A 16,431-nucleotide genomic window follows, 5' to 3' on the forward strand; every position below is an offset into this window, starting at 1 on the left:
AACCCTGTCCATGTGAAACACAGTAAAGGGTGGCTTAGATGAAAGCGCCTGCAATTCACTCACTCTGCGAGCGGAAGTAACCGCAAGCAGGAACACCGTCTTGAAGGACAGTAATCTCAAAGGACAAGAGTGCAAAGGTTCAAACAGAGCACCCATGAGAAATTTCAAAATCAAATCCCAAACCGGCACCTGGAAAGGGGATGGCAGGAATACATTAGTCAGTCCTTTAAGAAACTGAGAAATCAAAGGAATCTTAAAGTGAGAACATTCTTCAGAAGAGTACTTAAAGATAAACAGCGCCACCAGGTAACCTTTAATGGTACCCACTTGAAGGCCTTTGTGGGCCAAAGAAAGTAAGAAAGATAAAACCATAGGAATGGAGCACTGAAAAGGATCAAAATTGTGATCTCTGCCTCAGTCCCAGAATTTACGCCAACGGCACAGGGATTTTGTTGCAGGCCGCACGACCAAAATCAACACCTCCATCACAATATGCGGGAGGCCCCAATCCTTCAACCGCAACCTTACAGATACCAAGTGTGAAGGTTGAGAGTCTTGCCCTCTGGATGGAGAACCTAACCTGACCCGACCTCAGTACCACCCCCGTGAGATCCCCCCGGCGCGCAAGAGAGCAGATCCTCTTGGAAGGGAAGACGGCGTTGAGGGCAGATGGACATTTCTAGAAGGTCTGGGTACCACGCTCTCCTGGCCCAATCCGGAGCAATGAGGATCATGTGAGAACCAAACCTCCGTAACACTTGAGGAATGACGGGGACTGGAAGAAACATGTACATCAGTGGGAATGACCAATCCATCACAAACACGTCTCCCAAGGCTCCTCTTGGAGGAAATTCCCATGAGCAGAATCTCTCGCACTTCCGGTTGACACTGGTGTCGAAGAGATCCAATTGTGGGGTTCCCCAAAGGGCGAAGATCTCTTGAAGGACTTCCCGAGCCAACTCCCACTCCTGAGAGACCGTGCTTTGCCTGCTCAGAGCATCCGCTGCTGCATTTTCGTCTCCGGCCAGATGAACAGCCGAGAGCAAAATTTCCTTCTGGATGGCCCAGAACCAGAGCTGCATTGCCTCTCTGCACAACGGAAGTGACCCTACCTCTCCCCCCTTTTTGTTGAGGTAATGCATGGCCACTGTGTTGTCCGTCATGATCAGGACACTCTTCTCCCCGGCTAGCCTGCTGGCCCTCAGCTCTAACAGATTGATGTGGAGTCTGGACTCCGAAGGAGACCAACGACTGCTGGCAGTCAATTTGTTGGCATGAGCGCCCCATCCTGTGAGGGAAGCATCCGTCACTACCGTCACCTCTGGCCACGGTTGCCAAAACTGTTCCCCCCCTCATCAGGTTCCCTTTATCAGCCCACCACACAAGATCCTGGCAGACCGAGAGTGGCATCTGAACGGGATCCGACATCTTGCTGGAGAACTGTGACCACTGCATCTTGACCCACTCCAGGGATCTCATCCGCAGCCGGGACTTTGGCACCAGAAAAATGCAGGATGCCATGAGGCCGAGCAATCTTAAGAATTCCAAAGCCGGGAAACTCTGGGCATGTTGAAACTTGTCCACCACCTGCACAATGTGATGAGCCCTTACCTTGGGAGGCGAGCACTTCCCCAAGGACGTGTCTAAAGCAGCCCCGATGTACTGGAGCTGTTGGGAATATGTCAGATGCGACTTCTTGAAATTCAGGGAGAAGCCCAGCCTGTGGAGGGTACGGCAGGTGACACCAAGATGAGCCAAAGCTAGCTCGGGAGAGCACACCCAGGTCAGCCAGTTTTCCAGGTAGGGGTAGATGTGAATTCCCCCCCCCCCCTCGCCTGAGGTATGCTGCCGCCACCACCATTAGCTTGGTGAAGACTCTCGGGCGGAGGTCAATCCGAACGGCAGGGCCCGAAACTGAAAGTGCGAGTCGCCAGCCGCAAATCTCAGGTACTTCCTGTGCGCGGGATGAATCGGCACATGAAGGTAAGCATCCTTGAGGTCCAGAGACACCAACCAATCCTGAAGTTGAAGGTCCTGGAGGACTTGAGAAAGAGTGACCATCTTCAACTTGTCCTTCCTGAGAAGTTTGTTCAACCAATGCAACTCCATGATGGGTCTCAATCCCAGTCTTTCTTTAGGATCAAAAAATAAGGGGGGCAGGGGGGAATACCATCCCCGGTTCCTCTCCACTACAGGCACCAGTTCTATAGCACCTTTCTCCAGCAGGCTCAAGATCTCCTGCGCAAGGAGCGGATCCGGAAGCTTCAAAGATAGTTTCCCCGGTGGATTGTCGCGAGGCCGCTGAATGGAGGAAAGGCAGTTGCCGTGGGCTATGGTATCCAGAACCCAAGCATCTGAAGTAATGACACGCCATTCTTCGAGATGCTGAGACAGTCTGCCCCCAACCGGCAAACCATGGGACATGGCCTCATGACTGTTTGGAAGCGGCTGCGGCAGTGCCTGAAGGCAAGAGGCAGCTGCCCGAGCGGCTTTGGCACGACGATTTCCCCGTCCACCACGGGTACTTTTCCGCTGGCCCCTTTGACTGGCGACCCCTCTCGTTCTACCAAAGGAGGAGTAGTAACGAAAGGAACCTCCCCTCCACTGCTTCCCCTAGGACGGAAAGGCAGAGGTTGACGCACTGCGGCGCTTAAAGATTTCACTGCAGCTTTTGAGGTCTGCAACCTCTCAAGGCTCTCGTCAGCCTTGCTGCCAAACAAATGTGCGCCATCAAAGGGCATGTTCAGAAGACGGGCCTGCACATCCGTAACAAACCCCGACTTCGACAACCACGCAAACCTGCATAGAACGGTGCTCGTAGCCATGGACTGGCAAACACTGTTGGCCGTATTCAAACCAGACTGAAGGGATTCACACATAGCATCCTTGCCGTCCTGCACGAGAGCAAGGAACCCATCCCTTTCTTCGCCCTTGGGAATATGCTCAGCCGCCAAAGAAACACAATTCCACAGAATGTGTGAGAACCTTGCCAAGGCACACGTGGAGTTGGCCGATTTCAAGGCCATGCGCCCAGCAGAAAATACCTTCCGGGCCCAACCATTGAAGCGCTTGTTGTCCCTATCCGGAGGGATGGTAGGGTACGCCGCCTGCCTCGAGGTAGGCGTGGCCGCCTGAACCACCCAACTCTTGGGAGTGGGACGAGTAGATAAATAGCTGGGGTCGCTAATGGAAGGGCGCTATTTCTTAGTCAAAGACTTACAGCCGGAAGAGATTCCGGGGACTGCCAAGCAGTTGCAACCCTTTTCTGCAAGGTAAGATGAAATGGCAAAACAGGGTCAGAGGACGGACCTTGATCTAAAATATCCGTCAGATTATCCTGCACAAAGTCTTCAGGAGAACTGGACCAGCCCAGATACTCCGAGATCCTCGCAATCAGCCTCCTGTACGAAGACACTGCATGAGCCCCAGGCTCAGGCCTACCGAATTCTACTTCCGAAGAAGTGTCCAACCCACTGGCATCATGGAGGGTCTGCCGCAACTCCTCAACTGACTGTCTCCCGAAAAAAGTGGAGCATCCTCAACCTCAGACCTTTTCTCCTCTTCATAAATGTCAGCCAGAGGGAGATGAAACCCAGGCCTGGTGACAGAAGAGGGCCTGGAGTAGAAAACTGGCCTCACAGACTTCAACGGAGCCTTCCATGGAGGATCCACGATATCCGAGACGGACACGGCGCCGAACAAGTCAACGCAGGCCCGATCCCTCAATAGGTTGCTGTGTTCTCGCTGGAGATGAGGACAGAGACACGTCTCTTTCGACTCTTCGAATCTTGTCCGTACGGGAACCCGAAGGCTCCTGATGCGAGTCGCGGACCCGAGCCCTAAGGCGTGCGAGCCACGGTACGAGACCGATCCTGGCCGACTTCGTCAGAAGGCACGACCGGACCCACCCCCTGCGATTGAAAAATCGCTAAACATGGATTGTTTAAACGCCGCCCATTCCTCCGGAGTCGAGGACTTCGTAGGGCACGTAACCTTCCTCGAGGCACCATCCTCAGAGGAGGACGGGGAAGGCGACCGGTGACATCGCTTCCTAGAGTGCCGGGACGTGGAAGACGAGTGGCGGGAACCACTCCGGGACCGAGATCCCCGGGACGCCTTCCGACGTGGAGAGTCACCACTCGAGTCGTCCCTTGAGTCGTTGGTGGAAACCCCCTTGGACTTGGAAGTTAGGGACTTAACGGGCTTAAAGCCCCTACCTAGCTGGAGCTTCCCCTTCCGCTCCCACAAGGCCTTGGCAGTCAGCAACTGGCATTTCGAGCAGTCATCTGTGTCTTGCGACTTGCCCAGGCACCACAAACAAATGCAGGGGGTGAGGGGGGGGTCGGTGAGCGACATTTTCGACTTGCAGTCCCCAACAGGTCTTGAAGCCAGACCGCGGAGTCGGAGGGATCAAAGAGAAAGACATCGTTAAGATGAACACACAAGGCGCGCCGAGTCTCACAAAGTTAACACATTCACAAAAAAACGGAATGTAGGATACGGGCGTCGTGCTTCCTATTTATAACATCCTGTGATGTCGCCCTCGACGGAGGCCTTCGAGGGACATTGACCAGACACCATCGACGCAGATCGCCCTCTGCCGAAAAAGTTTCCAAAGTGCACAGCTGAGGACATTACATGTCAAAGATGTGGAATACGTTGGAGGACACAATCCATTTGAAATATAGTTATGCAAACAGGTTATATTATTTCCCTAGCCAGATGCTCCTTGCCTCCTGCTACATGTTCGTAGTGTCCTGGCCCCTTACAAGGCAAAAGCACTCTACCCATGCCAACCCCTGGTTTACGGAGAACCTCCAAAATCTAAGAGCCAAAAAATGCCAGGCCAAAGCAGCATGGAAGAAAACACCAAAATTATGCCCTTATGACCCTATTCAAATCCATAGCCAGATCCTACAAACTAGCAATAACCCAAGCTAAGGCCACGTCATACAATGACCGAATTGCGAATGCAAATTCGAATACAAGTGAGTTATTCATCATACTTAAGGAACTGTATGCCGCTACCCCAGACCCGACGGGCATTACCAAAGACGTAACATGGTGCTCAAACATACAAGAGGCGCATCGCCACACTACAAGACACATTTCCACAAAGCAATCCACCATGAAAACCCTGTCTCCAACACCACACCCAGCCGACCAAGCTCAAGCCACCCCTTTCAACAAGTCTCAGAAAGGGAAGTAGCCTCCATCATGGCCAACCTCAAACCATCCAGGTGTAAAGGGGACATCTGCCCCCGCCCCTGTAATCAAAGCGTGCGCAAAAGCCCTCACTCCTTTCATCACCAGTTTCATCAATGCCTCCTTCCTCACTAGCACGGCCCCCGCCGCAATAAAGGAATCTTGGATCCTCCCCTTTCTAAAAAAGCCTGCACTAGACCCAACCACACCCACCAACTATCACCCCATCACGACAGTCCCTTTTCTGCTCAAGATTCTAGATAGTGCTGCATACATACAAATCCAGCACTTTCTAGAATCAAACCAAATCCTAAGTCTGCGCCAATCGGGCTTCAGACCCGGTCACAGGACTGACTCAACCCTTTAACCTAAAAATCAACTGGACTCCTTCAGAGACGAAGGTAGGCCAGCCCTGCTACTCCTCCTGGACCTCTCTGCTGCATTTGACTTAGCAGACCATATAATATTCTGTAGTCATCTAACCTCAGCAGCCAGCTTCTCAGCAGAAGCCACTGCCTGGGTAGCCTCTTTTCCTAGCTGATTGATCAATCAGAGTCTTCTCTGAAGTCGCATCTGCCCCGCCCTCCCCCATATTGTGTGGAGTGCCCCAAGGGTCCTGTGTCTCACCAACTCTCTACAATATTTTTACCAAATCCCTCTTCGGCCTACTGGAATCCATTGACATTTCCTACACAAATTATGCCGATGACACGCAAATTCTGCTACCCCTCACTGCCAACTACCCCAAAGACTCCAACACTCTGAACACAACCTACTCCATCATCCAAACCTGGATGGCAGCCAATAGCCTATGCCTGAATGATGAAAAACAGATCCTGCTAGTAGGGCTCCCTTCAGTGAAAAAAAACATCAATCCCCAATATCTGAACTTTAACATAGACAATCTGCAATTATCAGTCTCCACCTCGGTGAAGCCTCTAGGCATCTACCTAGACTCTGCGCTCACTATGATACGCCAAGTAAACACCATCGCGACATCAGCTGCCTACCCCTGGAAGCTTATTAGGATGTATACGAATTGTTCGAACTACAATTGTTCGAATCACAATTGACCTTTGCACAATTGACCGAATTGTGAAGGTCAATTGTTACATATCTGCGGGGGGGGGGGGGGGGGGGAACCACCCACAACCCCCTATATATATATATATATATATATATAACAATGCATTACTTACCGTAAAAGCATTTCTGATGGTTGTATCTGCTTAGATTCACATGCTGTGCATAGGTCCGACATCCAGTGGTCACTGCGGAGTATTGCATTTTGTTTTTCGTAGTCGAAAAGGGGACGTCGACAAGGCGTGTCTGTAACACTATCCCTATAGTGATGTGTGTTGTACCCACAATCCCTCACGCGTCGAGGTCCCTCGGTTTGTATTTTTCTGCCCTGAGGGAGCCTTCTAGACGTGAGTGAGTACAGAAAAGAGAGAAATATAGAAAGATGTCTATGTTCCTTCCATCCGAGCGGGGAGGAAGGGTGGGCGCATGTGAATCTAAGCAGATACAACCATCAGAAATGCTTTTAAGGTAAGTAATGCATTGTCTTCTGATGTTTGTTAATCTGCTTAGAATCACATGCTGTGCATAGACTAGCGAGCAGTACCCGGAGTTGGCGGTGGGTTATGAGAAGGAACAGTAGAGAAAAGATGTCTTAATACTGCCTGTCCCACCTGGGAGTCAGATCTAGAGTGTGCATCTAGACAGTAGTGTTTTGTAAAGGTGTGCACAGAACTCCAGGTAGCCGCTTTGCAGATGGACTCAAGGGGAACATTTGCAATGAATGCTATGGGCGCCCCCGTGCCTCGAGTAGAATGTGCTCTTGGCCTAAAGGGCAGTTCTCTCTTAGCAAGAGTATAGCAGAGAGTGATGCATTGGACAATCCATCTAGAAATAGTGGACTTTGAAACTGCATCCCCTTCTCTTCCTGCTGCCACCGAGACGAAGAACTGATTAGTCTTCCTCAGTGATCTGGTTCTTTCCATGTAGAACATGACCGCTCTGCGCACATCTAGTGTGTGCAGAGTCCTTTCTCCCAAGTTGGAAGGATTTTGAAAGAACGCTGGTAGTTCTATAGACTGGTTTACATGGAATTTTGAGATGAATTTTGGAGCAAACCTTGGGTGAGTGCGTAGAACCACTTTATCTTTGTGAACTGTAACAAAGGGGTCTAGAACAGAAAGAGCCTGTAGTTCACTTACTCTCCTGATGGAGGTGATAGCTATTAGGAAAGCAGTCTTGAGAGAGGTCTTTAAGAGTTGCTTTGTGCATGGGTTCAAAAGGTGATCCCATGAGTTTTGTAAGTACCACGTTAAGGTCCCATCCGGGAGCTGGGTCAGCTATCGGGGGGTGTATTCTCTTTACTCCCTCCATGAAGGCCTTTATAACAGGGATCTTCCACCACAACACTGAGTTGGGAAGTGGTGTATGCAGAAAGTGCCGCTAGCTGGACTTTAATGGAATTGAACACTAGACCTGAATCCAATAAATGGGTCAGGTATAGAACAATATGTGTGGGAGAGCAGTCAATTGGGTTGATGCTCTTTCCTCTGCACCAGATGACAAATCTCTTCCATTTGCTAGAATAGCAGTGGCGAGTGTTAGGTTTTCTGGCTTCCCTGAGGATGTCCATGCATCTCTGCGGGAGCTGTAGGTGTCCAAATTCTACGACCTCAGGAGCCAGGCTGCTAAGTTCATGTTCTGGGGGCATGGATGCAGCGTCCTGCCCCTGTCTTGTGACAGCATGTTGTACGGGCAGGGGAGTTTCACTGGGGGAGATAGAGACATCTCCATCAAGTGAGCGAACCATGGCTGTCGGGCCCACATTGGGGCCACCAGTATCATGGTTACTTGTTCCTGGTGCATCTTGTGCACCACCTTGTTGAGAAGGGGAGTCGGGGGAAAAGCGTAAACAAATTTCCCTGACCATCGAATCGACAGACCGTTCCCCTTGGATTGGTTTTGGGGGTACCTGGAGGCGTAACTTTGGCATTGTGAGTTCTCCAGGGTTGCGAACAGGTCTATTTCTGGGAATCCCCATTGCGTGAAGACGTCGAAGACGATGTCTTCGTGCAGTCGCCATTCGTACTCTTCGGGCAGGGGGAAATCTCTGCTGAGTTTGTCTGCCAGCAGATTGAGTTCCCCTGGTACATGTTGTGACAGGAGGAACATATTCTGTTTGAGAGCCCACTTCCATATGTTTTGGGCCAGTTTGGACAGACCTGGAGAGTGGGTTCCCCCCTGCTTGTTGATGTAATACATGGCTGTGGTGCTGTCTGTAAGGACCATCACTGTCCTGCCTTGTAGGCTTTTAGCGCCTTGAACACCGCTAGTAGCTCCAGAAGATTGATGTGTTTGGATGCTACTCTCGGAGTCCACTCTCCGTGAGCAGTCTGATGGGATAGGTGAGCCCCCCATCCTGTGAGGGATGCGTCTGTGGTTAGAGTGGCTTCCGCCGCGGGTGTGGCAAAGGGTTTCCCTTTTTCTAGGTTTTCTTTTGTCCACCACCGTAGCGAGAGAACTAAGGCCTGCGAGACCACTACTAGATCGTCCCATAGTCCGCTGGCCTGACACCACTGGCTGTTGAGCCACTCTTGCATAGGGCGCATGCGCAGGCGCGCGTGAGGTACCAAATAAATACACGACGGCATCATGCCTAGCAAGCGCATTGCTTTGCGTACCGTCACTTCTCGACCGGACACATATTGAGGGATCTGAAACAACATGTTTTGAACCCTCTCTTTGGAGGGGAAGACGAGGCCGTCCTTTGTTTGAATTAGAGCCCCTAGAAATTGTTTGATTTGGCTGGGGTCTAGGCTGGACTTCTTTTCGTTGATGGAGAAGCCCAACTGGAACAAAAGGTCTACAGTCTTTTGGGTATTGGAGAAGCATGTTTCGTAAGAATCCCCTGTTATGAGCCAGTCGTCGAGGTAAGGGTAAACTGGGATGGACAACCTGCGCAGGTGGGCCGCTGCCACTGCCAGTACCTTCGTGAATACCCTTGGTGCTGATGCTATGCCGAAGGGTAGCACTCTGAACTGGTAGTGTTTGCCCTCTATCATGAACCGGAGGTATTTTCTGTGCGCTGGCAACATTAAAATATGAAAGTATGCATCTTTCATGTCCAATGTTGTCATGTAATCTCCCTGTGATAGCAGTGGGATCACTTCCTGTAGGGTCACCATACGAAACTTTTGGGGTTTGATAAACTTGTTCGCTGGGCGCAGATCTAATACAGGGCGCATGGTTAGATCCTTTTTGGGTACAAGGATGTACACTGAATAAATACATTCCGTTACCTGAGATAGAGGCACGACCTCTATGGCTCCCTTTTCCAGCAGTTGCTGTACTTCTTGTAGAAGGATGGCAAGATGTTCCGGTGACATGCGTCGTCCCCTCGGGGGTTTGTATGTTGGGGAACTGTTGAATTTGATGCAGTATCCGTGGGCTACGGTGGAAAGTACCCAGCGGTCTGACGTTATACCCTCCCATGCTGGAAGAAAGGAGGTTATCCGGCCCCCGACCGGTGTTGCATGGGAGGGGACGCGAATCTTCGCGTCACTTGGTGTTGTTAGGGGCTTGGGAACCTCTGGGGTGGACCCTCGCCCTCTTCCTTTGCCCCCACGCTGTCCTCTTTGACTGTACTGGCCACTACTGGTCTGGAAATTGGTGGCAGGGTACTGTTGCTGCTGGTTTTGTTGTTGGCGTTGGCCACGAAAAAAGCGTTTATTGCCATATCCGCGCCTGGTAGCGGGCTTAGAGATTTGGTCAAGAGTTTTGATTGTATCGAACTCTTTTTTAGCCATCTCCAGAGCCTCATCCACCGCCTTCCCGAAGAGGTTGGAGTCTTCAACAGGTTTATTTATTAAAGACGCCTGTGTCTCCGGTTTGAACCCCGAGTTGCGCAGCCATACGTGTCGTTTTAGGACTATTCCCTGAACTAGGGAATGTCCCGCAGTTTCTGCCGCATCCAGAGAGCTCTTCACAATACTCTGGTTGACCTGGGTTCCTTCGCCAATAGTTGAAAGCAGGCGTGTACGTAATGGTTCCGGCGCTTCTTCGGCGTCTTTGCGCAGTTTGGCCCACTGCGCGTCCGCATAGCTAGCGAGCAAAGAATTGTTGTTGGCAATTCTTGCCGAAAAGGCGGCCGAGGATGTAATTCTTTTAGCAAGGGCATATAACCGCTTGCCCTCCTTGTCAGGTGGTGCCTCACTGGTGGAAAGTGGTACCCCTGCCCTCTTTCTTGTGTTGGTTACTACCAGGGAATCCGGAAAGGAATGTCCCCTGATGTACAGCGGGTCTGAGGGTGAAGGAGTGCAAAGTTTTTCAATTCTAGGATTGACCCCTCTGATTAGTGCGGGTGTGGACAGCGAAGGGATGATTCTTCTCCTCACCGAAGCGAGGAGGGGAATTGTCTGACTGACCGGGGGTTTCTCCTTAATTACCCTTTCTACAAAGTCTAATTCAGGAGAGAGCTCCCCAGTGTCTAGTTTGAAGTGTGCTGCTGCTCTGCGCAACAGGGCATTAAATGTGGGTTGATCGTCAATGGGAGACGTGTTTCTAACCGGTGAAATGTCAAGAGGATTTAGGTTCAGGACATCAGTGTCGGAATATATTGATGGTGATTGCCAGGGGTGAGAAGGTCCTTCTTCTGGATTTTCTCCGAAGCCTTCTCCTACCGAGTCTGGGCTGTCCTCCAGACCTTCCTCCTGGTTCCATCCGTCTTCCTCGTCCATAAAATCATCCTCTTCCTCAAAATAATGTTCTTCCCCAGTGAGGTCATACACACTGTGGAAGTCTGAGGCTGTGTCCTGGTGGGGATTGACTAATCTTGGAATTTTGGCCCTGGGGTCCTCCTGAGGCCCTTCTCTTATTCTCTTTGGAGTGGGAGGGTTTTGGGCATTCATAAACCTCTCCATCCTTTCCATGCAGAGATGGAGCCTTTCCATGGTTTCATGGGGTACCCCTGAGCGGTCTAGCGGGGGAAAATTGGTGTCTTGTAGCTGAACACGGCTCGACCTCTCCCATAACGTCGAGGAAAGTGTCCCGTCGCCTTCCGAAAAGCCTTCAGGTGTGTCTTTCGACCTTTGCGTAGCGCTCGACGTGTCTTTCGGCGTACGCTTGTGGGCGTCGGCTACCACGATCCTCGCCAAGCTCTCAGCGACTCGTTTGTCAGCGGGGAGCTGTGGTTTCGACGTTATGGGTGTTGAACGCTCTATGGCGGCATGCGCTTTCTGCTGATGCGCTCCGGCAGATGATTTGGGGGCGGCGCCCTTATTTGCCGAAAGACCAGTCGCTGGTCGCGGCTGCGAGAGGGGCTTCGAACCCGAACGGTCCGAGGAGGCCGCCGGTGAAACCTGCGTCTCCTTGGGCGCTGATGCTCTCTTTGCCTTCGGCAAAGAAGAGCCATGGGTTGTGTGCTTATGTGTGGTCTTGTGTGCGTCAGTGTCGCCGGGGTGTTCATCCCCATAAGCAGGGCGTGAGCCGAGCCCGTCGGGGCCGGGGACAGACGACGAAGCGCGTGTGCGCTCTCTAGGGGGGTTTACGACTTCCGTAGCGGAGGTCGTGGTATCACGTTCCTCGTCACTGTCGGAGGTAGCGACGGTGGGTGGAGCGTCGGCCTTCGACATAGCGTAGGCCGCCCACCTTTTGACCCTACGGTCTTTTAGAGTCTTCGGCTTAAGAAGCCGACAAGCCGTGCAACCTTCCTCCTTGTGATCGAGGGGCAAGCAGCGGTTACACCGTGAATGCTTGTCCTTCCAAGTAAACTTGCCCTTGCAAAGCGGGCAAAACCTAAAGGGTGTCCTCTCCATAGCTGAGGCAATAAAACGTGATAACCACCCCAAGGGAAAGGAAGGGGAAAAGGAAAGGCATTCTCAGAAAAGAATTAGAGATGTCCCACGACCCCCACTCTCCCTACTGTATTTGGCCTGCGAGGCCAGGCCACGTGTTCGGCAACGCTGAAGGATCTCCTCCGCTCGTCCCCTCCGTCGAAGATCTTGCTCGGCGGAGAAGCTTCACAACAGCGTCGAGGGGAGGATCGATATGTTCTATATTAATATAGGAAAACGACCAAAGGTCGAGGAGATGAAATCTGCAATGTCTCTCGAGGAGCTCCGCGTAAAGGCGACCAGTATCTGGGCGGAAAAAAACAATCTGAGGGACCTCGACGCGTGAGGGATTGTGGGTACAACACACGTCACTATAGGGATAGTGTTACAGACACGCCTTGTCGACGTCCCCTTTTCGACTACGAAAAACAAAATGCAATACTCCGCAGTGACCACTGGATGTCGGACCTATGCACAGCATGTGATTCTAAGCAGATTAACAAACATCAGAAATATATATACACACACACACATATACACACACAATTTGGGTAATACCGCTTATTAATGCTGCTAGACCATTCTTTGCCCCAGCCAACTGCCTTACAATCGCAAGAGCCATCATCGGAGCGAGATTGTATTACTGCAATGCCCTATTTGTGGGCACTTCTGCATATAACATTCAAAGACTACAGTTGATCCAAAACAATGCCATTCGAGCGGCTCTCAACATTCCCAAAAGAGAGCACATCACGGATGCAAGAATAAATGCCCATTGGCTCCCGATCAAGGAAAGGACAATTTTCAAAACACTCGCAATCACACACTGATGCCTTTCCAACACTGCTCCCCCTACCCGTCTAAAAGCTTTGTGAAAGCTCAGTTCATCAGACCCACCATGAGGACTTCTGCACATAGACTTATCCCGCCCAAATCAAAGCGAGCCAAAGGTGGTGGCGCCAGTTTCGCCACTGTAGCCGCCTTTCTCTGGAACGCACTCCCACCACATTTGAGGGAGGAACAATCGCACTGGGCATTCAGATAGGCCTTGAAAGCTTGGCTTTTAAACTAAGGACTATTACAGAGACTACATGGGCTGCCTCTGTTCACCCAACCTTTCTTCCCTATGTAAGTGTAACTGGTTGCAACAGCGCCTTGATGCCGCAGGGTTTTGTACGCTTAATAAATGTAAAAATAAATAGTACCAATAATGCTCCTTCTGAACTACTATGTATGGGATCACTGCTTTTAGTTTCCCCCTAGTGATGTTTGCCCACCAAATTAGCTCAACTCCCAAAGTGTTAATTCGTCCTTCCTTTGCTGCTTGTGTCCACCATTTGTTCCTCCCATATAATTTCTCTGCTCCCAATGCATTATTCCCCATAGTGCGCCATCAACTCCCAGTGCTCATAATGCTCTTTGAAGCCCCAGCACTATTTGTGCCCTGTGTGAACTTTACACTCACTGTGCTCCACCATGCTCCTTGTGTGTTCTTTGTCCTCCCACAGAACCCATTCCACTCCCCAATGCTCCTTTAGCCCAGTGCTAGTTGCACCCTCAAGTGCATCTTTGATCCAGCATGAATTTGTGAGTTTCTTTTAAAATAAATATCCCAGTGCTACTGTGGCACCTTCCCCCATCCCCTCCAGTTCTCCTTACACCTTGCAGTGCATCCGTCGACATGGGGTTGCTTGCGGCTGTGTCCTTTGCTCCTAGTGATTCTTGTGTTGCTCACGTCTCCCTATGCGCGCACACACACAACCAGTAACTTGGTCTTTTACAGGCTCCCATGTGGTCTTCATGCCCCCTCAGAGCTCATTTGACACTCGGTGCTCTTTACAATGCCCGCCAGCATTGCGCCAAGTGTTTCTTGCATTCCTCTTGTGCACATTGTGCACATTGCACACCCAGTGTAACAAGCACATTATACACCTACCCAACAAGACCCTTGTGTACCCCCAGGAATCCCAAGTGTTCCTTGTGCCAGCTATGCTACTTTAGTTTATGCCACTGTGACATCTTCCTTAAGGGAGAGCTCTCCTGTGCATGAAGGTCTTGATGGTTGCGCAGACCCTTACGCCTCAAACTGTGTAGACTTACAAGCCTGGCACAGAATGCAGTACTGAAAGGGGTGGAGACCGATTCTGGTTGTGGCACTTCCAAGGATGTCTTGTGTGGTGAAGTTCATTGCCAGACGTAGCTTACTTTTTTTAGGCTGCAGTGCATCACAGTCCAAGGTTTAGATGTGTTTTTTGGTTGCAAAGGGAAGCAAAGATATTTCCCTTTAAACTAGAGTCAATTCCTATCCCAGTCAATGGGCCTGTAGAAAGAATAAACATCAGCAACCCAGGTTGTGTAAAAAAGAAAGTACTCCCCCTTCAGTGCCTTGTCACCAAATGTATGATGCTCGAAAGATGTACTGCTGCTGAGCGATGTTACCTGGACTTGCTTTTCAAATGAGGGAGTCAAAGATGCAGAAAATTATGTAATGGTGTGGACCCAGAAACAATCACTGAATGATGCACTTACTTGCAACAGATGCAGCATAAATAGTTCAGAAGCCCAACTTAGACACTAGCAGCCTACTGCAAAAGCCCTTGAGAAAGAAAGTAGCGGTGCCCCAGAGACTGTCAAAGAAAAGAAGCAGGAAAGCCGAGCGCAACAAGCAATGGGAAAGGGCCACACATATCCTCAGGTTTCATATCGTTATCGCTGCCTACATAACATGCCAAGTCTCCTTCCCCTAGAAAGTCCTAAAAGGAAACTGAGCTGACAGTATACACATACTAAAAGGAATCTTCAATAACTCAGGTAAGGGGGATTCACCAAGAAGAATTAATAATAATAATAATAATGTGCAAGTCAGTACACTCACTCACCTGGTCAGTTTGATCGTATTATCCAGCGCAGCAGAGAGCAGCAAGCCATCAGATCGGTTGCTGAATGCCAGCCCACGGATCTGTTTTGAGTGAATTGGCACATACTGGCTGCTCTTCATATTTGCTGCACTAATCTTCTTAATTCCACAGCCTGGGACAGACGGAAAGTAAGATGTGAGCAAAAGATCAAAGCAGTCGGCAAAATGAAGAGCATTCCTGTAGGACCCAATGGCCCACATCCCACTATAATTGTTCCCAACTCAACTTTGTGCTAAAGAAATTGAATCTCAAAGTAAAGGACCAAAACAAGCATAGGCCAAGTAAACGTGGGTTACCTTTATCCACACGTTTTCAAAACTGTAGGCAATAGATGGCTTTTTAATTTTAACTCCTGAGTGAGTGGGACTTTCTCACTCTCTCGTGTGCTTTTTCCGACTAGGATTTTTGTGTTTTACTGTTTAATGGAGTCTGGTAAACTCCATAGGCATCTGCTTTTTGCATTGTGACACAGCACCTTTTGTGCAGTGCCACTGAGAAGTCCCTTAGACTTCTCAATGTTTAACTACATTTTCTTGGGCGAACTACTGTTCACAAGAATAGTAAGATGACCCCCGTCTTACTTACCTTTTTTATTGTAGGTCCAGCACACACCACCCTACGTGGAGTGCTGGGGGGGTTACATAGTGTCCTACTTCTCATGTAACGTTCTGTTACACTAAATTGAATGGCTGGTGGCAGTGGTTTCTTTTTTTACTACCTTGTGCCATGCATCTGCAGGCTGATTCCTCAGCTGCAGTACAGCAACCAAGGGTGACCATTTTCTCAATATGGACCCCGTCTTCTTTTTTTGCCTTTTCTTGTCAGTTAGTTCTCTCTGGGCGATTACTCTGTTGTCTGAATCCGGTTTAGTGCTTTGTGCATTTTGCCTTTGGCGGGCTTCAGCCGGAAACATCCCGGTCCTTAATCTCTAGGTGTGCCTGAGTGAAAAAGAGTTCTGATTGGCCAGCTGACTGACAGCCTAGGGCTGTGAATGAATGGGAACTTGCTAAAAATGCAAGGTTTTTGGGACTAATGGCAGAGTCTACCACTGGAGGACAACATCTGACAAAGACGACATGAAGAGACGCCAGCAGCACCCTCCTGGACCGCGAGGTGCCAAGTGAGCCCTGCAGCTGTGCTGACCTCGTTTTCATTTCAACTGGCAAGACCCATACGGGATGTCTTCCTCCCTTGGGCTGGTGGGACCAACTAGCCTTAAGGCCAGCTTAATTTTGGCGCAACCCCGAACTTGGTGAGACTTTCCAAGGTTGCAGAATCCCAATGCCCAGGGACCCGTGACCATCGAGTGCATTGTCTTCGGAAGTGGGAATCCATCCAAAACATTGTGGGCATCCAGAGGACACCACAGAAGCAGGAAATGCAGGTGGTGTGGAAGGTTGCCCAGAGCAGTGCCAGTGGTTCAGATTTATTCAAAACCTTCCATTCAACACTTTTTT

The 16,431-nt window shown here is 50.3% G+C and overlaps 1 protein-coding gene across 2 annotated transcripts in view; it reads right to left on the reverse strand.

The window, feature by feature from the left end:
• RFWD3 (ring finger and WD repeat domain 3) overlaps positions 1–16,431 on the reverse strand; it is a 580,144-nt gene that overhangs the window by 261,557 nt on the left and 302,156 nt on the right. For both annotated transcript variants that reach the window (XM_069604073.1, XM_069604082.1), the window contains one exon: positions 14,936–15,086. In XM_069604073.1, the coding sequence (XP_069460174.1) occupies positions 14,936–15,086 (151 nt within the window). The remainder of the gene's footprint in view (positions 1–14,935; positions 15,087–16,431) is intronic.

Source organism: Ambystoma mexicanum, chromosome 1p (assembly GCF_040938575.1).
Source record: "Ambystoma mexicanum isolate Mex_15411 chromosome 1p, UKY_AmexF1_1, whole genome shotgun sequence".
Lineage (NCBI taxonomy): Eukaryota > Metazoa > Chordata > Amphibia > Caudata > Ambystomatidae > Ambystoma > Ambystoma mexicanum.